Source organism: Lissotriton helveticus, chromosome 8, assembly GCF_964261635.1.
Source record: "Lissotriton helveticus chromosome 8, aLisHel1.1, whole genome shotgun sequence".
Taxonomy (NCBI): domain Eukaryota; kingdom Metazoa; phylum Chordata; class Amphibia; order Caudata; family Salamandridae; genus Lissotriton; species Lissotriton helveticus.
Window position 1 is genome coordinate 1246264855 of NC_136069.1, and position 27532 is coordinate 1246292386.

At 51.9% G+C, this 27532-nt stretch overlaps 1 protein-coding gene across 1 annotated transcript in view; it reads left to right on the plus strand.

Annotated features, from left to right (window-relative positions):
• Positions 1-27532, plus strand: part of HERC2 (HECT and RLD domain containing E3 ubiquitin protein ligase 2) — a 1611099-nt gene that overhangs the window by 622002 nt on the left and 961565 nt on the right. The window contains 4 exon segments of the mRNA XM_078658234.1: positions 6370-6508; positions 6734-6877; positions 20067-20209; positions 24456-24726. Of these exon segments, the coding sequence (XP_078514360.1) occupies positions 6370-6508; positions 6734-6877; positions 20067-20209; positions 24456-24726 (697 nt within the window).

Below are 27532 nucleotides of genomic sequence, written 5' to 3' on the forward strand. Positions count from 1 at the left end.
GAGGGGCATCAACCTCTGTGGCCATGTCTGCCTTGAGGAGTAGTACCCTCTTTTCCTTTGCCTTTCTCTTTGCTTTCTGCACGTTAATGCATCTCATCTTCCCCGGCACCCCCAAACCGACATTCTCTGCATTCAGCAGTCCTTTTACCAGATCTTGGCACATTCTGTAGTTATACCCCTCCAAACATTTAACGTAAGACGGGTGATAACCATATCTCCTGTATTTCTTTACATTTTATTTTAATTCTCTGGCACATTGCCTGAGTTTGTGTCCCACCTATCCATTCCTTTGCAATGGCTTGTGCATGTCTTTGGACACTGAGAACACAGGGCGCTCCCAATTTAACAACACACTTGTGGTCCTCACAGATATTGAGGCAAAAAGAAATACAACAGAGGTACCACTGCATTACTTATCTGAAAGAGAGTATTAGTTACTGATTCCCTGCACATCGGTAGGTGGCATCGATTGACTCCGCGTTTGTCGTTGGCGTCGTTATCGCCAGAATGACGTAGCGGTAGCTACTTAGACGCCGCGCCTGCGCGCTGGCGTCCGTTCTTTATTTTCTTTCCGTGCCAGCCATCACAGATCCGGAGACAGCGTGCCCCGTAGTCACTTTTTGACTAACACTTTTTTTACTTTTGTCGCCATCTTTTCGAGTCTGCATGAGGAATGTCCCGTCCTCGGACCGGCTTCAAGCCTTGTAACTCTTGTCACGGATCCACACCTTGTGCGCCTCTGGTGCCTGGAGCGTGACCACGACCCGAAGCCATGCTCCGACTGTCGGACCCTGAACCCGATACCTTTGCGGGAGCGATCCTGAAAGCTTCTGGAGGCCCCGCAGATGGCTCCGCCCCGCTAGAGATCCCGGTCGAGCGTGAGGTCGCTTGACCGGCTGCGGAGCCATCACCACTCTTCATCCAAGTCTTCGTCATTGGGTGAGTCGAAGCACAAAAAGAAGTCGAAGAAGCATTGTCGCACTTCGCCTTCACCCCATCTGTTGGCCGATGCGACGGGGGACCCAGATCGTCCCTCTCAGGTCTGTCTTCGGAGCCTGCTCACTGAACGGCTCTTCGCTTCCCTCCCTTTCTGGGAACCGAAGCATCACCTGCCCAGCTTCGAGCTTTTTAAGAAGCGCTTCACGGCATCTTTGGGAAGCCCGACTCCGCCAGAACGCCTTCGGGCCCCGCGGACCCGGTTGGGGGCCCTGGGCCTTCGCGGCCGGCTGCTTCGGCTCCGGCACAGGAGGGCTCCCGAGGATCCAGGCCTGGATCTGGATCGATGCCGGTCAACCTCATGGTACCTTCCCGGACACTGATCCCAGTGACTACGCCGTCTGTGCCCCCGGCCGGCGTCTACCCCAGCCTCACCCCCGACTTGGACACGGAGCTGGACCGCCGTCGATCGATGCTGGTGCTTCAGCCGGCAGCAGCCTCTTCAGAGCCCATGCTGCCTTTTAATGAGGCCCTCACTGACGTCCTACGTCACTGACGTCCTACTGGGAACTTGGTCCAAGCCCAGCACAGGGGCCTCTGTTGACAGGATGATTGCCCGACACCACCGCCTGGCTCCGGGCGACGCACTTTTCGTCTCCCAAAACCCTACCCTCGAGAGCTTGGTGGTCCAAGGCTCATCCTCAAAAGGGAGAGCATTCCCTACAGCTCCCCAAGATAAGGAATCCAAGAAGTTGGACCATCTTGGGAAGAAGATGTTTCCTTCCGCTAGCTTAGAACCGCGGTCAGTGAACACTGCTTGTCTCTTGGGCCGTCACACACACACACGAACGCACACACACACACACGAACGCACACACGCACACACGGACACACGGACACACGGACACGCACACACGCACACACGGATACACACACACACGCACACACGGACACACGGACACACGGACACGGACACGGACGGACACACACGGACACACACACACACACACACACACGGACACACGGACACACACACTGAGACACGGAAACACACACACGGACACGGACACACACGCACACACACACACACACACACAGACACACAGACACACACAGGCACACACGGACACACGTGCACACACGCGCACACACGCGCACGCGCACACACGCGCACGGACACGGACACACACACACACACACACACACACACACACACACACACGGACACACACACGGACACACACACGGACACACACACGGACACACACACGGACACACACACGGACACACACACGGACACACACACGGACACACACACGGACACACACACGGACACACACGGACACACACACGGACACACACACACACACACACACACACACACACGGACACACGGACACACACACACACACACACACACACGGACACACACGGACACACACACACGGACACACACACACGGACACACGGACACACCTTTAGCCACAATGCCCAGGGCTGTGCTCACCCGAGCTGTTGCTGAGGGGCAAAGTTCACTATTCGGTGTGGGTTGGATACCGCCGACTTGCTAGGCATATCAGTTTCCACGTCGGTAGCCTTGAGGTGCTACGCCTGGCTGAGGACCTCTGGCTTCTTTGGGGATGTCCAATCTACCCTATTGGTCATGCCCTTTGATGGCCATCGTCATTTTGGTGATGAGGCGCACAACACACTCGAGTGCTTCAAGGGCTCTAGGGCTACGGCCACATCCTTGGGCTTCACAGTCGCTACTCGTCCCATGCAGGCTGCCTTTCACTTTCATGGCTACGTGCAGAAGTCGCACCATATTCCCTCCCAGAAGTCCCTTTTCATCTGAGCGGTTCTGAAAACAGCGCAGTTTCTGGCCTATCCTCCCAAGCAGCAAGTCCAGGATATTTGGGCTATGATACCAATGTTTCAGCCGCTATCTCGGTAAGAATGACCCTGAGGGTGCTGGACCTCATGGACTCCTGCATCCTGCTGGTGGATCATGCCAGGTGGCATATGTGGGTTCTGCAGTGGGACCTGAAGTTCCAGTGGGTGCAGCATCAGGGGAATCTTCTGATTGCGTCCAGATCTCGGAGGGCACTGCCCACCAATTGCAGTGGTGGCTAAGGGACCAGGATTGGGTCAATAACAGATCCCTCTCCCTTCCCCAAAGTCCACAGTGGTGACAGATGCGTCACTCCTGGGATGGGGTGGCCACATGAAAGAGGTGGCGATCAGATGCCTCTGGTCTCTGGCGGAGTCCGAGCTCCACATCAAACTTCTGGAGCTCTGGGCGATTAGTCTTGCACTGAAGGCATTCCCTCCTTCTGTTGAAGGAAGAGAAGTGCAGGTGTTCACGGACAACACCACGGCCATATGGTACTGCAACAAACAGGACGAGGTGTGGTCATGGACCCTATGTCAAGAGGCTCTTTGCCTTTGGCTGTGGCTGGAACATCAGGGCATGTTCTGGTGGTTCAACACCTGGCAGGTTCCCTGAACGCCAGGGACGATGAACTCAGCCGCTGGTGCATGATGGATCATGAATGGCGTCTTCACTCAGAGGTGGTGCAAGGCCTCTTTCAGCAGTGGGTAGAGCCTTGGTTAGATCTGTTTGTCACCAAAGAGAACAAGGCAATGTCGGCAGTTCAGCACATTGGAATTTCCAAGGCGACACTCGCTTGGGGACGCTTTTCGTCGCAAGTGGAATTGCGGTCTTCTATACGCCTTTCCGCCTATACCACTTCTGCCCAGTGTGCTGAAGAAGCTCAAGCGCCACCGGGCCCAATTCATTCTTTTGGTTCCGGACTGGACACAACTAATCTGGTATCCCGAGCTCTTGAACATGGCCATCGATCCCCCGATCCAACTGCCTCTTCGGGAGGATCTTCTGTCGCAGCAGCAGGGGACGGTCCTCCACCCAAACCTGTCCAGCCTCCACCTTTTTGCATGGAGATTGAGAGGCGACAGTCGACCTCTTTCGACCTTCTTCCCGCAGTCTGTAATGTTATCTTGGCTGCTAGGCGTCCCTACACCAAAACGGTATACGCCTGTAGATGGAACAAATTTGTGGCATGGTGCACAGCAAAGGCTGTGGATCCCCTATCTGCCGTTCTTTCTGAGGATCTCCTTTTTCCTCCTATTACTTTCATAATGCCCCAGTGGGAGTTGAATCTTGTATTAACTTACCTTATGTGCGCTCCTTTCGAGCTGCTACATAATTGTCCTCTCAGACTTTTGACTTTAAAAACGGCTTTTCTGGTTGCCATCACCTCTGCTCGTAGGGTGAGTGAGCTTCAGGCCCTTTCTTCGAAACCTCCTTTCCTTGCTGTCCATCCGGTCAAGGTTGTCCTTCGAACTAGGCCTTCTTTTCCACCCAAAGTGGTTACCTCTTTTCACATAGGACAGACCGTCACTTTGCCCACCTTCTTCCCGCCCCCGCATCCTTCCAAAGATGGGGGAAAGACTCCACCGTCTGCATCCGAAACGTGCGTTATTGTATTATCTTGATCGCACAAAACCATTCCGGGTAGACGATCAACTCTTTGTTGGCTATGTGGGTGCCAAGAATGGTCGGGCTATGCAAAACTGGGCCATCTCTTGATGGGTCGTCCTTTGCATTAAGATCTGGTATTCCTTGGCGAAGAAGGAACCTCCGTTAGGACTGCACACCCATTCCACCAGGGCGACCGCAGCCACTACTGCTTTGGGACGTGGAGTCCCCCTCAGTGACATCTGCCAGGCAGCTACCTGGGCACCATTGCACACGTTCACTAATTATTATTGCCTGGAGAGTCACGTCTGAAGAGACACCTTTTTTGGCCGTTCGATTCTCAAGGATTCTTTATTGTGAACTTAGTTCGCAGACCCTCCTCAGGGGTTGGTATTGCTGGAGTATCTATTCTTAGGTTAGTAATCTATAACTAATAGTCTACTTCACATGAACAAGTGTCTTAGCTCCGGTAATATTATATCTGTAAAAAACATATATTAGTTATAGATTCCTTACCGCCCCACCCATCCATGGCTGTGCGCTTCTGGCGTGGAGTGTTGTGTAAAGAATTGATGTCAGCGCGCAGGGGTGATGTTTAAGTAGATAGTGCAATGTCATTCCGGCGATCACGACACCAACGACGAACGCGTAGTCGACCAATGCCACTGATCGACGCGCAGAGGTACTGCTGAGAAAAAATTCTCTGGATCCAGTCTGACGCCTGGGGGCAATTCTAAAGTAAGGAATCTATAACTAATATATGTTTCCTACAGCTATATTGTTACCGAAGGTAAGTAACTTGTTCTTTAGAGCCGCTTTGAAGGATATCTACAAAGCAGTGAAAAGTGCTATTTTGTAAATTTGTATTACCCGGGACTGTCTGGATGTGGATGCTAGGTATTGCTGCTGTGCCCTAGATTATTTTGACAATCAAAGACATTTCTTTCTGATTTAGACTTTCAGTTCTAAGGAAGTGCTCAGAGTTCAGAGCTTAGGAAAGCATTAAGGATGAATCCATTAATGAATTTGTAACATCCTTTATGCTAATAATGTTTCTGATGGATTCTGTCACCTTGGGACTGAGTCCTCTTCGTCCATCCTTCTCTCAAAAGACTTTTAAAGCTTCTTTGTCAGAGGGAGACAATAGGGACTGGTTTCAAAAGCACAAGTTATGCCAGAAGTACATGGAATTTACATAATTCCAATGACATGGGTTGTGAGGAATAGCTCAGGTGAGTATGTAGGTTTCACTAGTTGCATAGTTTGTGTTTAAAAGAAGAAAGAAAAATGGCCATTCTCACACCAGGAGATAATTCAACAATATTGAGAATCGGAAAAATTAACAGTGTCTCTGATAAGCATTTTCTTTTTTTTTGATAATCAAGTTTATTGGCATCTATAGCAAACAAAGCATATAAAAACAGCAATAATTTATACACTGCATCAGGTTCCATCGACATTAGACAACAGTACATCAGGCCTAGGAATAGGGACCTCGGAGGGCCCACCTCACGGATACAGCATGAGTGGAAAGAAGCTTGCATAATAATCAGAACATCAAATTTAGACATTTGCCCCACACCTTTTCGAACGGCTCAGGACTCCCTATAGCCTCAAAGAGGGGTTCTTCTTGGGCCGCACACCAATCCATCCCCATCGCCATTTACGCACGGTAGGGGGTCTGGCCTGGGACCAAGCCACCGCAAAGTCTTGTTTCTCACAAGCATTTTTTTGGGAAATGTAGCTAACGTGGTTTATTTATGTATTGCCCTAAGAACTGTTCTATTTTAGGACACTGCAACAAGGTACAAATAGTGTGTTTGTAATGGTGTTTGCCACATGAAAGGTGATCAAGAGGGAAACAGTAAGCTTGTGCTGTAGAATATTTGTTGTGCAACTCAGTTACTTACCTTTCTGTTTATATTTCTTTCCAGCTTCCCGTGGTGTCATTTAATGTGAATAATTTGCCTTTCACTGAGCCTATGCTGGATGTCTGGTCTCAGCTGGTAAACTTAGCAGGAAGCAAACTTGAAAAGCACAAAATGAAGAAATTCTCCAATCAGGGTCTCACAGGTAAAATGAGATGTAATCTTTTGCTCTTAAAAGTTATCAGATGTTAATTTGAGGTGATTATTAAACAACTATATACATTTACTTAAATGAATGTCTGGATCACAACAATCTCTGTGCTGTTTCCTGGGTGGATGTTTTGTGGGTTGTGTTTAATGTTGAATAGGTTGCAAGCAAATGTAACTTATGGATGCGTTATTGTATCTCATTTATTCAATGTGTTTACAGACCAAGTGGACTTGGATCTCCTAAGGTGCCAACAGTTGAAACTGTACATTTTGAAAGCCGGTCGCGCTCTTCTGTCTCACCAAGATAAATTGAGGGAGATCTTATCTCAGCCAGCCATTCCAGAGGCCGGGGCAAACACCACAGGTTTGTCTGGTGTTACTTATTTTTGATATGTATTCATTTGAAAAAGGAATTTCAATCACATTTAAGATTTTAAAATGGTTGAGCACATAGCTAACTTAAATACATATTTCTTCTCATCTTAATGCATAGTATGGGGTATCGGGGCTTTATGGTAAATAAGGGTGTAACATTACCGATTGTCTAGGTTAAGATTTGTTTTCAGGAAATTATAAACAGTTAAAAATGAATATCTGAAAGAGACATGTTCGTGATAGATTCCTTACATTATAATATCCCCAGGCTGGTTTTCGAAAAGTTTTTTTCTGCTCCATGTCCGTCACTGGTGTCATGGGCGCCGAGATGACATCACGGAGAGTACTTAGGCACCACCCATGCGCGCTGACATCAGTTCTTTCTCTTAACGCGCCGAAAGCGTAGATCCGGATTGAGCACGTACCTCGGTCATTTTTTTACCACTTTTTTGAGACTTTTCGTCTCCTATTCTTGTCTCCTAGTACACGTAGGGATGCCCTGCTTTAAGTCTTGTGGGTCGTGCCACCATAATATGTCGGTGGCGGACCCCCTTGATATCTGCCTCTACTGGAGCAGGACCATGACTACCGGGATTGTGAGGACTGCGGTGCCATGGCCCAAAGGCATTGCGGGAGCGGCGCCGGAAGTTGCTGGAGGTCCGGCACTCCTCTCACCGCCGCTCTGGGTCTAGGCGCGGGATCACTCGCGGGATCGCCGCCGCTCCTCGGACTCTTAAGTCTTCACCTTCAGATTCCGCTAAGCGACACCATAAGAAGAAGTCGAAGAAGCGTGTTCGCTCTCTGACGTCCCCCCGACACTCTCCGGAGGCGGACCAGGGGGGCAGGGGCTCTGCCCCTGCGGCTCTCCCGGAGCCTGGGAGTACTGCAACCTACCTGCTATACCCGGGTCCGTCGGCAACTCCCGAACAGATGCAAGAGTTTCTTGCTGCCATGGACTGCCTGTTTAGACCTCTGGCTCCCGGCGGCGCGCCTGCGGGCCATGCGGTCCCGTGTCCAGATCCTGTTGGCCCGGTGGCACCGCCTCTGGCGCCAGCCCCGGATCCACTGGATTCAGCGCTCTCGGCTCCGGCTCCGGTGCCACAAGATACAGCACTGCTGCCCTTGACTCCGACCCCGGCGCTGCCCCATTGGGTGTCATTTATCCCACCACAGCCCCGGTTCCCGGACCATTTTGTTCTGGCCTGGGATTCGCGTTGGGATGCGGCTCCAGCGCGGCCCCAACTGGCGCCGCTGGCCCCCTCTCCGGCTCCGGCCCTGCTGCCGCGGCCGGCTCCTTCTACCCCGGAGCCAGACTAGGACTGGGACGGCTACGAGGACCAACTTGTGCGGCAGTGTGACTCCGAGCAGGATTGGGTGGATGACCTTCAAGATGCGGGTGAACTTGATGTGTCTTCGGACCCGGGGTTTGCATCCCCTCCACCTACTATGGAGGAGGGCGCTTCCTACACCATGGTGCTGCGTCGAGCTGCGGAGGCTCTCCACCTCGACCTCCCTACGGTGGCCCTTAAGACCAACCTCCTTACAGAGGTGCTTTAGACGGCGTCTGCTTTGTCGGAGCGGCTGCTCCTTTTCAATGAGGCCCTTACCGATGCCCTTTTGGGTACTTGGTTGCGGCCGGCCTCGGGGGCACCGGTGGATAAGAACGTCGCTAGGCGTCATCGTCCGGCGCCTGGTGATCCCGCCTTCTTGACCTCTCAACCCACACCTGAGAGCCTGGTCATTCAGGCCTCGACATCGCAGAGTGCCTTTCCCTCGGCTCCACCGGATAAGGACTTTAAGAGGCTAGGCCAATATGGCAAGAGGTTGTTCTCCACAGCCAGTTTGGGGTTGAGATCGGTTAATACCGCTTGCTTATTGGGCTGTTACTCCCACGCAGTGTGAGATTCGGTGGCAGAGGTTCTGCCTTGGTACTCTGAGGAGGTCCAGGCTGTCCTTTCCCAAGCGATTGCGGAGGGCAAGGATGCGGCGACGTTTGCCATCAGATGTGGTCTGGACACTGCTGATTCGTTGGGCATGACGATTACCACGATGGTGGCGTTGCGGCGCCACGCCTCATTGCGTTCCACTGCGTTTTCACCCGATGTCCAGAGCTCGCTCATGCACATGCCCTTTTATGGCTCCCGTCTCTTTGGCGACAAGGTGGATAATGCCCTGCAGCGCTTTAAAGACTCACGCGCCACAGCCAAGTCTTTGGGTCTTTCCACGAAGGCCCCTGCCACGTCCGGGTTTTGTTCCTTTCGTGGCCAGGGTAAGAGCACCCAAGCACGCTCCTCCGCTAAGCTTGTGCAGAACCAACCCCAGCGTGGCTGCGGCCGTGGCTTCCGCAGGGGCGGATCTGGTAACCAGCGAGCGGGTCAGTCCACCTCCACCCACGCTGCTTCCGCCTCTACGCCTTCCTAATCCAAGCTTCAGGAAGCACCCCCCACCAGTGGGTGGCAGGGTACGTCACCACCTCCACCACTGGCGTGGAATTACCTCTGACAAGTGGGTGCTTCTGATAATCTGTCACGGTTACTCGCTCCCCTTTCTGTCCTCCCCTCCGGCCATGCCACCCCGGTACCTCTGCATGTCAGGGGATCAATTGGCTCTTCTCCATCTGAAAGAGACACGTTAGTGATAGATTCCTTACCTTAGAATATCCCCAGGCGTCAGACTGGATCCGGAAATTTTTGCGTAGCAATACCCCTGCGCGTCGGTAGGCGTCGTCTGCGGCTCCGCGTCCGTCGTCGGCGTCGTTAGCGCCGGAATGACGTCGTCGGAGTACTTAGACGCCGCCCATGCGCGCTGACGTCAGTTCTTCTTTTTTCCGCGCCAGCTACCGCAGATCCGGAGAAGCTCTACCCCTAGTCATTTTTTGACTAAACTTTTTTATCTTATCAATCATTTCTTTCTTGAGTCCTCGACTCTATCGGTGCCGGTAGGGATGCCCGGGTTCAAGCCCTGTTCGAAGTGCGACCGACTGATGTCGGTCACGGACCCCCATCGCCGATGCCTGAAGTGCTTAGGCCTCGACCACGACGACCGCACCTGCTCCGACTGCCGGGCCCTGACGTCGAAGGCTAGGCGGGAGCAGTCCTGCAAGCGACTCGAGCTCTGGCAGTCGGCCCTGCGCCATTCCAGGTCCCGGTCCCACGAGAGGTCGAGGGACCGGTCGCGGGGTCGGAGTCCTCGCAGCTCCGGGAGTGGACATCGGTCGTCGGGATCCAAGTCCTCAGGTAAGAGGCATGAGAGGTCGGAGCGGCATCATCGCTCCTCCGACCCACCCCGGCGCTCGCACGATGCGGCCGGGGGTTCGGGCGACACCGCCCACGCGGCTCCGCGAGAGTCTCAAGCATCGCCGCCTGCCCCACACCTTCGGGTCCCTGGGCACGGCGCGACGCCGGAGGAGGTCGAGCGGTACCTCATGGCCATGAAGTCCCTCCCTCCTCGGCCGGGCCCCGCGGCGCCTCCGGGCCCAGCGGTTCCGGCTGGAGGCCCTAGCGGGTCGGCCGCCTGCGACTTCGGTCCCGGCGCCGCGGGACCTCACCGGATCCGCTTCCGGATCCGGGTCGTCGCCGGTCGACCTCACGACCTCGCCGGCCCCGAGGGTGTCGCCCCCGGCGCCCATTGTGGACGCCGTCCACAATCTTCCCTTCGGTCGGACGTTGGGCGCCGCTTCAGACGGCCTTTGGAGATTTCTATTTCCATGAGGAGGCCCAGTCTGTTAACCCTGGATTACAGGAGACTGATGACGGAGGTGATTGGGAGGGCCCTCTGGCACAGGATTGCCAGTCACAGGAGGACTGGACATATGAGCTTGGGGAAGCCAGTGGTATTGACACCTTGCCAGACACTGGATTTGTCTCCCCTCCCACCGTGGCTACGGAGGAGGGGGCTGCTTACAGCATAGTGTTGATGAGGGCAGCCAAGGCCTTGGGCCTGGAGCTCCCCATCGCGGCCGTGAGGACTAACCTCCTCACTGAGGTTCTTAAACCGCAGGCAAGCTCCAGTGAGCCTCTGCTGCCGTTTAAAGAAGCCCTATGTGACGTTCTTGTGGGCACTTGGTCCAAGCCCGCCACAGGTCCGCCTGTGGATAGGAATGTGGCCAGACGCTACCGCCCGGCCCCAGGCGACCCTTGCTTTTTGTCCACCCACCCCACCCCCGAGAGCCTGGTTATCCAGGCCTCCACTTCCCAGACCGCATTCCCGACGGCCCCGCCCGATCGGGAATCCAAGAGATACGAACAGTTCGGAAAGAAAGTGTTCTCGTCCCTGAGTTTGGGACTGCGGTCTGTCAACACCGCGTGTCTCTTGGGCCGCTACACCCACACCCTGTGGGACACGGTTGCGGACGTGCTGCCACAATGCCCGGAGGAGGTCCGGGCTAACCTCGCCCAAGCCCTTGTGGAGGGTCGAGATGCGGCACGATACTCTATCCGGTGTGGACTGGATACCACGGACTCACTGGGCAGGGCGAAGGCAACGACGGTGGCGGTTCGACGCCACGCCTGGTTGAGGTCCGCCAATTTCTCGGCCGATGTCCAGGCCACCCTCCTGGATATGCCGTTCGATGGCCGTCGCCTTTTTGGCGACAAGGCAGACCATGCGCTGGAGCGCTTTAAGGACTCCAGGGCTACGGCCAAGTCCTTAGGTCTCTCGACCACGCGCCAGCAATCGGGTGCCTTTCGCTCCTTTCGTGGCCACGGAAGGGGCGTCCCCACACGTGCTGCCAGACACGCACCGCAGAATACCCAGCAGCGCGGTGGCGGCCGTGGAAACCGCCGTGGCGGCGGCGGTCGGGGTCAGCGGCGAGGCCAGTCCACACCTCCCTCCGCAGCACCTGCCTCCAAACCTTCCTATTCTGAGCTTTCAGGCCCATGTGACGCCTGTGGGAGGCAGGGTTCACCATCACCACTTCCACTGGCGCACTGTCACATCGGACAAGTCGGTGCTGCAAATCATCCGAAGGGGCTACTCCCTCCCCTTCGAGGCGACCCCTCCAGCCATGCCACCTCAATTCCACCGCGTGTCGGGGGATCACTTGCAACTTCTGCAAGAGGAAGTCACGGCCCTCTTGGCCAAGGGGGCCATCGAGCGCGTTCCTGGGCCAGAAGTAGGGTGTGGATGTTACTCCCACTACTTTCTGGTGCCCAAGAAGGGCAAGGGGGGCCTGCGCCCGATCTTGGACCTACGGAACTTCAACGGCTTCCTCCGTCAAGAGAAGTTCAAGATGCTGACTTTGGCTCAGGTCTTAGCTGCCCTGGACCCCGGAGACTGGATGGTAGCGTTGGACTTGCAGGACGCTTATTTTCACATCCCCGTCCTGCCGGCCCACCGGCGTTACCTGCGGTTCACGGTAGGCCACGAGCACTTTCAGTTTACCGTGCTCCCCTTTGGCCTTACCAGCGCCCCACGGGTGTTCACGAAGGTGATGGCGGTGGTCGCAGCTCATCTGCGCAGGTTAGGGGTGTCAGTCTTCCCCTACCTCGACGACTGGTTGTTGAAGGCGGGCTCGCCCCAAACATCGTCAGCCACCTCCAGACTACGGCCGACCTCCTGCATTTGCTCGGGTTCTCCATCAATGTGCCGAAGTCACACCTGTGTCCCTCTCAGAAGCTCCTCTTCATCGGAGCGGTTCTAGACTCGGCGCAGTTTCGGGTTTACCCTCCCGAGCAGCGGGTTCGGGATATACAGGCTTTGATTCCCATCTTTCAGCCGTTATCCCGGGTTTCGGTCAGGTTGACGCTGCGGCTGCTGGGGCTGATGGCTTCCTGCATCCTTCTGGTGCATCACGCCCGGTGGCGGATGCGGGCTCTGCAGTGGGACCTGAAGATTCAGTGGGCCCAGCATCAAGGCAACCTATCCGACCATGTCCTGATCTCGGAGGGCACTGCGAGACAGTTGCAGTGGTGGCTTACGGACCGCGATTGGGTCAGAGGCAGATCCCTCTCCCTTCCCCAACCGGAGCACTTAGTTGTGACGGACGCGTCCCTCCAGGGCTGGGGAGGCCACTTGGGAGAGGCGGAGATCAGAGGCATCTGGTCTCCGGCGGAGTCCCGGCTCCATATCAACATGTTGGAGCTGCGGGCGATTCGCCTAGCACTGAAGGCATTCCTCCCCTTTGTCAACGGGAGTGTAGTGCAGGTTTTCACGGACAACACCACCGCCATGTGGTACTGCAACAAGCAGGGCGGAGTGGGGTCGTGGACCCTTTGCCAGGAGGCTCTGCGCCTCTGGCAATGGCTGGAACGTCAGGGCGTGACTCTGACGGTTCAACACCTGGCAGGTTCTCTGAACGCCAGGGCGGACAAACTCAGCCGTCGGTGCTCGGTGGATCACGAATGGCGTCTGAACTCGGACGTGGCGAAAGGCCTCTTTCTGCAATGGGGAGAGCCTTGGTTAGATCTATTCGCCACAGAAGAGAACGCGCAATGTCATCAGTTCTGCGCGTTGGAGTTTCCAGGACGGCACTCGCTGGGCGACGCCTTTCGGCGCGAGTGGAGTTGCGGTCTGTTGTACGCCTTTCCGCCTATACCACTTCTGCCCAGAGTGCTGAAGAAGATCAGGCGCGACCGGGCCCAAGTTATCCTTGTGGCTCCGGACTGGGCTCGAAGGTACTGGTATCCCGAGCTACTCAGCATGTCAGTCGGTCCCTCGATCCGCCTGCCCCTTCAGGAGGACCTTCTGTCGCAGCAGCAGGGGACGGTCCTCCACCCGAACCTGTCCAGTCTCCACCTCCATGCTTGGAGATTGAGCGGCGACAGTTGAGGCCATTTGACTTGCCTCCTGAAGTCTGTGATGTGATTCTGGCAGCCAGGCGTCCCTCCACAAAGTCGGTATATGCCTGCCGGTGGAACAGATTTGTGGCATGGTGCACAGCAAAGGCTGTGGATCCCCTTTCTGCCCCTCTCTCCGAGGTTCTTCTCTTTCTTCTCTCTCTCTTGCCCAGCAGGGCTCTGCTCTGGGCACTATCAAGGGCTACCTTTCTGCCCTTTCCGCCTTCTTAAGGCTACCTGATCAGCCATCTTTGTTCAAGTCCCCTATTGTAACGAGATTCTTGAAGGGCATCACGCACATGTATCCACCTGTTCCGTTCGTGATGCCTCAGTGGGACTTGAACCTGGTTCTGACTTTCTTGATGTGCTCTCCCTTTGAGCCGCTTCATTCCTGTCCTCTCCGTCTCCTGACTTTAAAGACGGCCTTCCTGGTTGCCATCACCTCTGCCAGGAGAGTGAGTGAGCTCCAGGCTCTTTCTGTCAAACCTCCTTTCATGTCCATTCATCCAGACAAGGTGGTTCTGAGAACTAGACCTTCTTTCCTGCCCAAAGTAGTTTCTGCTTTTCACATCGGGCAGTCCATCACCTTACCCTCCTTCTTCCCGCCTCCACATCCTTCAAAAGATGAGGAGTGGCTCCATCGTCTGGACCCAAAACGTGCGCTTTCATTTTACATGGATAGCACACGCCAGTTCCGGGTGGATGACCAACTGTTTGTTGGCTACGTGGGTGAGAAGAAGGGACGGGCGGTACAGAAACGAACCATCTCCCGGTGGGTCGTCCTGTGCATCAAAGCGTGCTACTCTTTGGCTCGGAAGGAGCCTCCTGTCGGGCTGAGAGCCCATTCCACTCGGGCCACGGCGGCTACTACTGCTCTGGGCCGGGGAGTCCCTTTGCAGGACATTTGCCAGGCAGCTACGTGGGCCTCGCTGCACACCTTTGCGAGGCACTACTGCCTGGACAGTCAAGTCCGGAGGGATGGCTTCTTTGGCCGTTCGGTCCTCCAGGATTTTCTGGTGTAGGTTGTATTGGTTCGCAGACCCACCACCGGGGTTGGTATTGCTGGGGTATCTATTCTAAGGTAAGGAATCTAATACTAACCTGTTTCTTTCAGATGAACAAGTTACTTACCTTCGGTAACGATATATCTGTAAGAAACAGTAGTTAGTATTAGATTCCTTACCGCCCCACCCATCCTCCCCGTTCTGCGAACTGATACCTAGGGTTAAGGACATCCCTTTCAGGGCCCTAGTTTCACATGGCACCAGTGTTGGTTCTCACATGGCTCTGCGTGTTCTGGCGCGGAAAAGCTGTGTGCAAAGAACTGACGTCAGCGCGCGGAGGCGGCGTCTATATACTCCAGCGGCGTCATCACGGCGCACGACGCCGACGACGCGGAGCCGCAGGGGACGCCTGCAGACGACGCCTACCGACGCGCAGGGGTACTGCTACGCAAAAGTTTCCGGATCCAGACTGACGCCTGGGGATATTCTAAGGTAAGGAATCTAATACTAACTACTGTTTCTTACAGATATATCGTTACCGAAGGTAAGTAACTTGTTCATCAGGAGGTCACGGCCCTCTTGGCCATCAAGCGCATTCTTGGTCAGGAAGTAGGGAGTGGTTGTTATTCCCACTACTTCCTGGTCCCCAAGAAGGACAAGGGGGGGCCTACGCCCCATCTTGGACCTCCGGGGCGTCAATTGATTCCTCCGGAAGGAAAAGTTCAAGATGCGAACTCTGGCTCACGTCCTAGCTACCCTGGAGACTGGATGGTGGCGTTGGACTTGCAGGACTCCTATTTCCACATCCCCATCCTGCGGGCCCACCGGCGCTACCTGCGGTTCATGGTAGGCCAGGAGCAATTTCAGTTTACCGTGCTCCCCTTCGGCCTTACCAGTGTCCCTCGGGTGTTCACGAATGTGATGGCGGTGGTCGCAGCTCATTTGTGCAGGTCAGGGGTGTCAGTCTTCCCCTACCTCGAAGACTGGCTGTTGAATGTGGGCTCGCCCCAGGCAGTTGTCACCTACCTCCAGACTACGGCCGACCTCCTGCATTTGCTGGGGTTCTACATCAATCTGTCGAAGTCGCACCTGAGCCCCTCTCAGAAGCTCCCCTTCATCTTAGCGGTTCTGGATTCAACGCTGTGCCGGGTTTATCCTCCCGAACAGCTAGTCCGGGATATTCAGGCTATGATTCCACTCTTTCAGCCTCTATCCTGGGTTTCAGTCAGGATGACCCTTCGGCTTCTGGGCCTGATGCCTCCTGCATCCCGCTGGTGACACATGCAAGGTGGCTTATGCGGACTCTGCAGTGGGACCTGAAGTTCCAGTGGGTACAGCATCAGGGGAATCTGACAATCACGTCCAGATCTCTGCACAACAGTTGCAGTGGTGGCTCATGAATCGCGATTGGGTCAGTGGCAGATCTCTCTCCCTTCCCCAACCGGAGCACACGGTGGTGACGGATGTGTCCCTCCTGGGATGGGAAGGCGACATGGGAGAGGCGGAGATCAGAGGCCTCTGGTCTCCGGTGGAGTCCCGGCTCCATATCAACCTTCTGGAGCTGCGGGCGATCCGGTTTGCACTGAAGGCATTCCTTCCCTCTGTCCGGGGAAGTGTAGTGCAGGTGTTCACGGACAACACCTCAGCCATGTGGTATTGCAACAAACATGACGGAGTGGGGTCCCGGACCCAATGTCAGGAGGCTCTGCGCCTCTGGACATGGCTGGAACATCAGGGCATTACCTTGGTGGTTCAACACCTGGCAGGATCTCTGAACGCCAGGGCGGACAAACTCAGCTGTCCACTGCTTGGTGGATCACGCATGGCGTCTGAACTTAGACGTGGCGCAAGGTCTCTTTCAGCAGTGGTTAGATCTATTCGCCACTGAAGAGAACGCGCAATGTCATAGTTCTGCGTGTTGGAATTTCCATGGCGGTGCTCGCTCGGAGATGCTTTTCGTCGCGAGTAGAGCTGCGGTCTATTGTACGCCTTTCCGCCTATACCACTTCTTCCCAGAGTGCTGAAGAAGATCAGGCGCGACCGGGCCCAAGTTATCCTTGTGCCTCCGGACTGGGCTCGAAGAGTTTGGTATCCCAAGCTACTCAGTATGAGCATCGATCCCCCGATCCGTCGGCCTCTTCGGGAGGATCTTCTGTTGCAGCAGCAGGAACGGTCCTCCACCCGAACCTGTCCAGTCTCCACATCCTTGCGTGGAAATTGAGTGGCGACAGTTGACCCCTTTCGATCTTCCTCCCTAAGTCTGTGATGTCATTCTGGCAGCCAGGCGTCCCTCCACCAAAACGGTATATGCCTGCAGGTAGAACAGATTTGTGGCATGGTGCACAGCAAAGGCTGCGGAGCCCCTTTCTACCCCTCTTTCTGATGTCCTTCTGTTCCTTCCCTTTCTGGCCCAGCAAGGGTCTGCTCTGGGCACTATCAAAGGTTATCTTTCGGCCATCTCTGCCTTTCTACGGTTTCCAGATCAGCCTTCTCATTTTAAGTCCCCGTTTGTTAACCGTTTTCTTAAAGGCATTACGCATACGTTTCCACCGGTGCCCTTCATAATACCTCAGTGGGACTTGAATCTTGTCTGAGCCCCTCCATAACTGTCCCTTATGTCTTCTTACTCTCAAGGCGGCTTTGCTGGTAGCTATCACCTCTGCCAGAAAAGTGAGTGAGCTCCAGTCTCTTTCTTCCAAACCTCCTTTCCTTTCTGTCCATCCAGACAAGGTGGTTCTGAGGACCCGTCCTTCTTTCTTACCAAAGGTTGTCATGCCCTTCCACATCGGGCAGACAATCCCTTTGCCCACCTTCTTTCCGCCTCCACATCCTTCAAGGGAAGAGGAGAGGCTCCACCGTCTGGACCCAAAATGTGCGCTCGCATTTTATCTGCAGCGTACAGAGCAGTTCGGGGTGGATGATCAGCTCTTTGTTGGCTACGTGGGTGCCAAAAAAGGTTGGGCCGTGCACAAACGGACCATCTCCCGGTGGGTTCAAAATGTGTTACTCATTGGCCAAGAAGGAGCCTCCTGTGGGGCTGAGTGCTCATTCGTCCAGGGCTATTGCAGCCACTACTGCCTTGGGACGCGGTGTCCCCTTGCAGGATTTTTGTCAGGCAGCTACGTGGGCCTCGTTGCACACGTTTACAAAGCACTACTGCCTTGACAGTCCGGTCCGGAGAGACAGCTTCTTTGGCCGTTCTGTGCTCCGTGACTTTTTGGTGTAATCCTGTTTGCAGACCCTCCACCAGGGTTGGTATTGCTGGGGTATCTATTCTAAGGTAAGGAATCTATCACTAACGTGTCTCTTTCAGATGCACAAGTTATTTAATTTTGTAACGATGTATCTGTAAGAGACATTTGTTAGTGATCGATTCATTACCGCCCGCCCATCCTCCCCGTTCTGCGAACATCCCCTTTTAGGGCCTTAGTTTTATGCACCATTTGTCGGTGTCTGGCATGGCTCTGTTTTTCGGCGCGGAATATTTGTGTACAGAACTGACATCAGCACGAATGGGTGGCGCCTAAGTACTCTCCGTGACGTCATCTCGGCGCCCACGACGCCAGTGACGGACTCGGAGCCGCAGGACGCCACCGACTGGCGCGCAGAGGTACTGCCTATCAGAAAAACTTTCCGGATCAGCCTGGGGATATTCTAAGGTAAGGAATCTATCACTAACTAATGTCTCTTACAGATATATCGTTACACAAGTAAGTAACTTGTGCTTCACCAGCTGGATATTCACCCCATGCAGCTGATGGGTTGCTGTTATCTGTGCCTTTACTGGGAACTATAATTTGTTTCTAGATAAATTAAAAAATTGATTGACAAAATATATTGTAGGGATACAATGACAACGGGAACAAGTAATCAGTCACATTTTTACTGTATTTCTGCAGTTTACATTCATATTGGCAGTGTGATTGCAGTATTGTTTTTGAGGTGCATTTTGCTTTAAATCCCAAAATGTTGATGATATCTTGTCTGTAGCCTTCATCTATGGCTTTGCAGCACCCACACATATAGAAATGTATAATGGTCTAATTCTCCCTGCAGCACCACCATTACGTCATAAATCCACTCCCACCGTTTGCCCCTGTCAGTGTAGATACTTTTTTATTGCTTGCTTTGCGTCACACTGTGGGTGCAGGTAGTTGGACCTTTACATGAGTTACAGCTCAATTATGGTGTAAGGAGTATCTTTTCAATATGATAAATTGTTTTCCATTTGGCTTATAATTATATTTCCATTTGCTAAACAATGGCTGTAGACTTTTGGCAGTTACCTTCCATGCTTAGCAAAGCAGTCTTTCAGAGCCTGAGATCTTAGTGTTGAAGCAGAGACGTCCGTGCTATTAAGTTGTAAACTAAGTTGTGGGGATATGCACTACACAGAGATAAGCATACTCCCCTCTCCAACCCTATCCTTAGTGTTCCCTATGCATTGCGCAACTATTTTCCTATTCCTTCGAGTGGAAGTTAAATGCATACAGCAGGCTGTGATTGACAACTGCAGGAGAGGGGGGTCACCAAATATTGAGGTGTTTGAGTCAGGTTTTACTGGAGGGGAGAGTTAACAGTAAACCAGGAGAGAGTGGACAAGGATTGGTGAAAGGGAAAATTACAGTGGACTGGACAGGAGAAAGAAACTGGAAGCAGCAAGTAGGAAGGGAGGAAAGAGAAAATTTAAAGAGCATATTGAGAATTGGATAGTAATGTTCTAGAAGACAATGTGCATTGGGGGCTAGAGTGTTGAAAGAGCGAAATTCATTGAGTGGTAGAAAAAACTAATAATGGCTACTGCGTCGATTGGTCACGAAATATGAAAGCAGAGCCTTAGTCCTGTGGAGGAGATATATTATAAGATCTGTGAGAGCTAAGAGGTGAGTTTTGAAACAAGATTGTACAGAGATCCGTAGGTAGAGGGCTAGAACATGGACTCAGTGGAAGGAGTGGCATCTCCCGGAAGTGAGTTGACTGGTGACGACAAGAAAGCCAGTAAGCTGTGAGCAGTTTTGTAGCTTAATCAAATTGTCAGGTGAACATTCTTCGTCAGCACATACGTGCGATGTAGGATTCGGGGATATGAATCCCATGCCCACTTATCTGCAGACATTCTCCTATGAATTATTAAAGGACTGCTTTTTACTTGATGTTCGGTGTCTGTCTTGTGTAATTTTCCTTTATTAATTATCAATATAATATCTTTTTGATATTTCCTCAACCCCAAGTGGTATTCAAGCACTATATATATTTTTTTATGTAACTGGAGCATCTCAACCACATGGTCATGTACAAGAAATGTTTGTGGTGTGTCGTATTCTGTTGCAAACTGATTGCAAAACCAATTAATGGACGAAACAGTAAAAACACCTTATTTTTTCTTAATTTTTCTCAGAAGAATCTGCAGCAGCTTCCCCAGACATTGGAGATATGTCCCCGGAAGGACCTCAGCCCCCAATGATTCTTTTGCAGCAGCTACTAATCGCTGGCACCCAGCCTTCACCTGTGAAGGCTATATTTGACAGACAAGAGCTTGAGGTAATGTTATGGTTGTTTCAGTGTAAATTTCTACCCAACATTTAATTGTGTTATAAGGTTTTGAGCACTTTTTTCACCTACAAATAAAATTGAAATGGTAATTTTGTGACCCTTCTTCAAAAAGCTTGAGCATTCTATGTTTTGTTATAGATTTTATGCCTTGTGTAAAAGATTAATTCTTGTTTTTTCTAAAGTAACCATTTCACAGGAGTATGAGAAAAACACCATCAAGTTTTACCTTGAAAGCAAATGGGCTGTTACTGGATACACGGTGGTTCACAAATACCATAATTAACCTGCATGCAGGCACACAAAATGTTTGGAAATCATGTTCCAAAATAGAAAGATAAAACATCTTGCATGCTCACCACGGTGGTCCCGGGCATGAATAAGTTGGAGTTGTTCAACGCTGGTGTATTGGGGGCACAGTATTATTGGACCCCAAACTGGATAACCAAGTACTCCTCTACAATACTTGACTCTCTCAGGGTAGCGAGACAGAGCAGTCCTAGGCTTACTCAAGGAGGTGTGAGGTGGGTTAGACATTTAGAATATAGTTTACACTGAAGTACCAGCTAGTAGGATGAATGTCCGGTCATTTTACTTAATAAAAGAAAAATACTTTAATACACACAAGCTAAATAGGATACATAATAAATACCTGAAGTCTCAACAACCCTCTGCGCCAGAATTCTGACCCCAAATACTAATATAGCTCCTACACACTAAGCCCTAGAAAACCACAGTTAACATTGCATTAAACAGACCACTTTGCACAGTGGTACTCTTTAAAGCTAGAACAATGGTACTAATACTTATAATGTAGTGTTAGGGTTTCAGCAGTTGATATGAAATCTGCTCACCGCCCCACCACCCAAAACAACGGAAGTGCCGACCCTTCTTTGGCGAGGACACCTCAATTGTGGTGTCAGAGTCTGGATAGGGGTGGTTGGTGTCTTGGCACAGTTACCGGAGTCCCACTAGACAGGTGGCCACTGGGCCAGATGTAAGAAGTTAGTGGCTAGCCAGGGTACCAGTCCATCCTGATAACCTCAGGTGACACAACAGAGCCTGTACCACAGAGCCCACTGGTCAGTCTAGATCTTCTAATAGCAGGGCACCCACAGGGACAGTGCCTCTTGCTACCAGTGCAGGATAAGCAAGGGATAAGCAAGGGCAAAGTTGAAGATTATGCAAGTCCTGGGGCAGGCAAAGGGTTCATATGGTAGGTTTTTCAACACGGCACTCTTCCCCCAGCTACAGATGGTAGCTGGAAGCAACCATAGCCTCCCACAGCACAAGGAAGGGGTCAAGGGCAAAGCAGTTTTCAGTATCTACATGCAGCTTCCCACGTCTCCCTCAATGTTGATGTGCAGCAAGATTCCTTATGTTGAGCAGCTGTCTGAAGTCTCCTTGTGTTTCGAAGGACAGAAGCCTCCACAGGCTCAGAAAAGCTATGTCTCTGCTCTGATGCCTCGCCTGAGAAGCAGCAGCCAGGTCCTTCCGTCAGACTGGCAAATTCCTTTGACTGGTAATCCAGTCACAGAGGCACATTCTCAAGTTCAAAGTAAAGATGGGCGCGACACTTCTGGCCTCTCCACCGGATCGCCCCTCAGCATTCTGGGATTAGTAGTGCGAGTAGCACAGGAAACTGGAAAGTTCAAAGTGTATCACCTTGGTTGGTGCAAATCAGCTCTAGAAAGTTCGGTAATCTCTAGACCCGAGATATGGCCCGGGTTTCGGGATTTATATCCCTCATCAGTAGAGATAAAGTTCAGGGGTGGTGAAGAAAGCCGCCGTAGATCCGTCAAGGGCTTCGTTGCCTGCTCGGCACGCAGGTGCGTTTCCCAAAAAGCAAGAGGCTTGCAAAAGCCCTTAAGTAAAAAGCAAAGATGGGCGTGACACTGCTGGCCTCTCCACCGGATCGCCCCTCAGCATTCTGGGATTAGTAGTGCGAGTAGCACAGGAAACCGGAAAGTTCAAAGTGTATCACCTTGGTTGGTGCAAATCAGCTCTAGAAAGTTCGGTAATCTCTAGACCCGAGACATGGCCCGGGTTTCGGGATTTATATCCCTCATCAGTAGAGATAAAGTTCAGGGGTGGTGAAGAAAGCCGCCGTAGATCCGTCAAGGGCTTCGTTGCCTGCTCGGCACGCAGGTGCGTTTCCCAAAAAGCCAGTCGGCTTTGGAGTCTTGCAAAAGCCCTTAAGTAAAAAGCAAAGATGGGCGCGACACTGCTGGCCTCTCCACCGGATCGCCCCTCAGCATTCTGGGATTAGTAGTGCGAGTAGCACAGGAAACCGGAAAGTTCAAAGTGTATCACCTTGGTTGGTGCAAATCCGCTCTAGAAAGTTCGGTAATCTCTAGACCCGAGACATGGCCCGGGTTTCGTGATTTATATCCCTCATCAGTAGAGATAAAGTTCAGGGGTGGTGAAGAAAGCCGTCGTAGATCCGTCAAGATCCTCAAGTTCAAACTCTGTCCCCGGATCGGAAAGGACAATTCAACCTTTGGATTCCACTCCTGGATTTCTATTTTCTCGGCGACCACTTGTGGTTGCCTCATCAGAAAAGAGGAAAGCCTTGAACAATCACCTGGCTGATGAGGGCATGACTTTTATCACACTCTGAGTGACAGGCTAAACCATTCAGATGGCCTGCTACGTTTGCATCCTGGATGCCCCTCCAATCCTGGGGCATATTTCCTGCATTTTCACTGCATAATCAGTCTGTGATCAGTACATATGAGAAGGGGTCTCCCAGTCTCTTGGTACCTCTATGTTTTATCCCCCTGAGAAGAATTTTAATAACCTCCACACCGGGTGGCCCTGACCATCACTCAGTAGAAAGGGAGTGAGTTGTCCCAGCAGAGGGAGTCTTAGTTAAATACAGATTGGAGCTAGTGCATACCCCAACCCACCAAGCTGCAACTAAGAATAGAGAGGGCCACTGGGGAGCTGGAATGTCCAGCTGAACATATACCTGCTCCACTCGCATTATACACAATGACTCACAATCTTTTTCCAGTGAACCCACTGGTTCTTAATACACACATGAGACTGCGCAGACTTTACCAGTAAGTCTACCACAGCCTGCCTAGAGAGGACAATAGCCATTCTTTAAAAGTGGGGTGTACTATACATGCCCCCTCGGCCTTGGAGCCAAGATCTAGTGTCTCAATCCATGTAAACGGGAAAACCCTCAGTGGACATGTGTGATTATCATGTTCACTGAGTTAGAGTTCAATAAAACCCACATAACTTTTAAGTGACTTGTCAGGAGATCAACATAAGGATGGGAAGCACGTTCTCCGGAGCCATCCAGACGACTTCCTGTCCCAACACATTTTTTTTCCTCTTTTCGTATGTAGTGTCAAGAATTTTCCAATATTATTGGGCCATATGTACTGATTGCATAACATCTTCAACACATTCGGAAGAAATTTGTTTTTAGCGGCTTTTGCAGCACACAAACCATGTTTATATTGTTTAGGCACCCTATATTATTTTCTTGACTTGTCCATGTAAGTAATATTCATGTAGTCTGTACTGTGCCTATGTTTTATTGTGGCCTTTGTCTGGTTATATTAGTCCAATGTAACTGATTGACTGGCCTTATGGCCAGCCATTATGTTTCTCTTCATCTTTCTACAATCCTCTAGCACTATTAGTTGATGTTGTGCAAAGTATCACCCATGAGCCACACAACTTTACATCCCATGGGCCAGTAAGAATTGAGACAATAATTCTGGACACAGTATTACATGGCAATGCCAAACTGCTCTGGCCTGCAAAGGATGGCCTCTGGATATGCCAATTGGTAACTGATGGAAATATTACTAGACTAAGGGCATAGCTGAATGCATTACCCAGTGACAGTTAACGTCCCTAGCAAGGCTCAGAATACTGATACTTATAATAGAGTCAAAGAAATCAAATAGAAAAACTTTGTTAAAGGGATGTTACAGTAGGAGACCAAGATCACAAATTACCATATGTTAAAAAAATAAAAACATTAAAACACTGAAATGTCAGTATTATGGGTAGCATAACACCTACTACTGCTCATGTTAATCTCACATCCTTTCATCATGTGTTGCCTGATATAAAGTCTGCATATTCTAGGGTACTGCTTTGTTGTCCCTTATCCGGAGTGAAGATTGTCTGATAAAGTATGTTTTTGTGGATGACTGTAATCTACTTAGTTACTTTTCCTATCATTGATTCTTACCACAATTTCTGTCTGTAGGCCGCTGCCCTAGCTGTATGCCAGTACCTTGCAGTGGAATCCACGCATCCTTCATCTCCATTGTTTGAAGACTGCTGCAGCTCCAGTGAGGCTACAACACCAGTCACAGTTCAGCACATAAAACCTGCTAAAGTTAAGAAGCGGAAACAATCACCCATTCCGCCGTTACCTATTGTAATTCAGTTGATGGATATGGGATTTCCCAGGAAGAATGTAGAGTTTGCTTTGAAATCCCTTTCTGGAACTTCGGATAATGCTTCTGGTGTGCCAGGTATGGTCCGGTCCTATGAAATAATCCTTAATGTAAAAAGAAAAAAATCTGATCATTTTTATTGGTTAAAAATCATTTTTCTAAAGGGTACTTGGGCTGCTGATGATCCTCCTTTTAAATATTTATAGGCATCAGACTTTATACAAAATATTTTCTAGTGTCCTCAAATGAGCACCACATGGTTTAAGATCAGAGTTGTCTACTTAGCCTAATCAGCATTACTGCTGGATGTTATGCACAGGCAACAATAAAGGCACTTTCTTCTGCCTATAATGATAGTTTCTTTTTTAACACTATGGAAGTTGGAGTTGTTTGTGGATCACGGCCTATTCTCCCTGATAGCTTCCCAAACAGAAAACGTATTTATTTTTTAACCAAAAATGCAGCATTCGTTCCCTTAGTGGACAGGGGCTGCTTTAAGAAAGAAGAGAAACAAGAAAGAAAAAAATGTTTCCTGTATGGGAATCCAAATGCAGGGACGGATGTCTGCTGTACCTTGCAGGCTTCCATCACTGCATGTGCAGCCAAAGACAGATCGTCACAAACTGAGACCTATCTATTAATATTCATAAGGCAGGCTGCTTTGCTACCCACAGAATCTGCAATAAGTCATGTTAGTATACAGAACGCATCACAAATGAAATTGACATTCCCAAACCAGTCTGTGTTCAAATTGCACATGCCTGGTTTAGCAATGGGTTCTCATAGAGACTTTTAACTACAGATTCCTCACACCTATTGAATACTACCCTAGGTGTCAGACTGGATCTGGAAAATCTTTAGCCGTATCCTTGTGCGCCAGCAGGTGGCACTGGTGGGTCCGCTGCAACATCATTTCAGCCCAGATGTGGTGTGTGGGTCTATACATGCGCCACCAATGCTCGTGGACACCAGTTCATTTCGTTCCACGCCAACAGATGCAGGTCTGGCGGTAACTCCCATCTCTTTGAGATTCTTTCTAGTAACAATTCTAAAAAACCTCAGGGTGCATGGGAACTATGCCACCTCCTAAATCTAAATGGCCTTAGGGGAATGTCACAAACAATGTCAGTGACAGACCCCCATGTGGTTTACTTGTGGTGCCTAGAGTTGGACCGTAACTCCAAGCCTGCAGTAATTGTGTATTAAAGCATTCAAGACTGTGAAATGAAGCTCTTTGTGGCCACTGCAAGACTCTACACCAGGATCAGTCAAGTCTAAAAGGTAGGTCCCTGCTCCGCTCTCGAGGTCATCTTCATGTTGTAAGTCCTTAAGCACATCCAAGAAGCAGCCCTGGAATTCCACGCAGGACTCTGCCCCTTTCTGCCACAGTTAGTCTCCCGAGTAGGCACAATGGCATCATTGTGCCTATGGGTCATGCTTACGAAGTCGTTCTACTTCGGAGTCGATTCCAACCCTTGCCAAAATCAAGGGGCCCTTAAATGCGCTGTATCCTATTCTCATTTGTTTCAGTGTTGCACCCCATACAGCTCCATTTCAATATATTTTCCTATCTCTTACTTTAAAAAGAAATAAAAACAGTTTGTGAAGGATGCTTTTAAAAGGCCACTTTTTATTTATTTCTAGTGACCTTTAAAGGCTTATGTCTTTTTTTCTTCTAAATTTGAAAGCAATTCAATATATCTGAAAGAAACAGGTTAGTATTAGATTCCTTACCTTAGATTCCTTACCTTAGAATAACCCCAGGCGTCAGTCTGGATCCGGAAACTTTTGCGTAGCAGTACCCCTGCGCGTCGGTAGGCGTCGTCTGCAGGCGTCCCCTGCGGCTCCGCGTCGTCGGCGTCGTGCGCCGTGATGACGTCGCTGGAGTATATAGACGCCGCCTCCGCGCGCTGACGTCAGTTCTTCTTTTTTCCGCGCCAGTTAGCGCAGATCCGAAGAGCAGTACTCCGGTCTTTTGACCAAGTTTTTTGTTAACTGATTGATCTTTACGGTGCCGGTAGGATGCCCGGTTTCAAGAGTTGTGACGAGTGCGACCGCCTGATGTCGGTCACCGACCACCATCGACTCTGCCTCCGGTGTCTGGGCGCGGACCACGACGTGGAGTCCTGCGTCGACTGTCGGGCCTTGACTGGAAAAGCTAGGCGGGAGCGGTCCCGCAAGCTTCTCGAGCTCCGGTTGTCGGCCCCGCGTCGAGAGCGGTCCCGGTCCGGTCGGAGGTCGAGGGAGCGGTCGAGGGAGCGGTCGCGGAGCCGCCATGGGCGCTCCGGGAGTCGCCACCATTCCTCCGGCTCGTCAGGTAAGCACAAGAAGTCGGGGCGTCGCCATCGCACCCCCGACTCCCCCCGACGCCCGCGTGCTGCGGCCGGGGGCTCGGGTGACCCCACCCCCGCGGTCCCGCATGGGTCGCCGACGCCGTCTACCCCACACCTGTCGGTCCCTGGGGAAGGCGCGTCGCGTGAGGAGATCGAGGCCTTCCTCATTGCTATGAGGGCGAGGTCTTCTCCGGCGGGGCCTTCGGCGCCTGCGGGCCCGTCGGTCCCGTCTGGGGGCCCGAGCGGTTCGGGTGCTCCTGCCCCGGCGCCGCCGGTGGCTCCGGCCCCGGCGCCGCTGGTTCCCTCTGGTTCGTCGCCGGCTGGTCTCCCGGCCTCTCCGGCGTCGGTTCCTGTGGGCCAGCCCGTGGTACCGCCCCCGCGTGGTGCAGCGACTCCGCCGTCGGCTCCGGCCGGCGTCGGGTCCCCGGCACCGACGCCGCGCGGCGCCACCCCCCTTTCCTCCCCGACTCCGGACTCGGAGCCGGACCGGCGTCGGCCGACGCCGGACCCGACGCCGATGGGGCCCGTTGACCCCGATGTCTATATCGTCG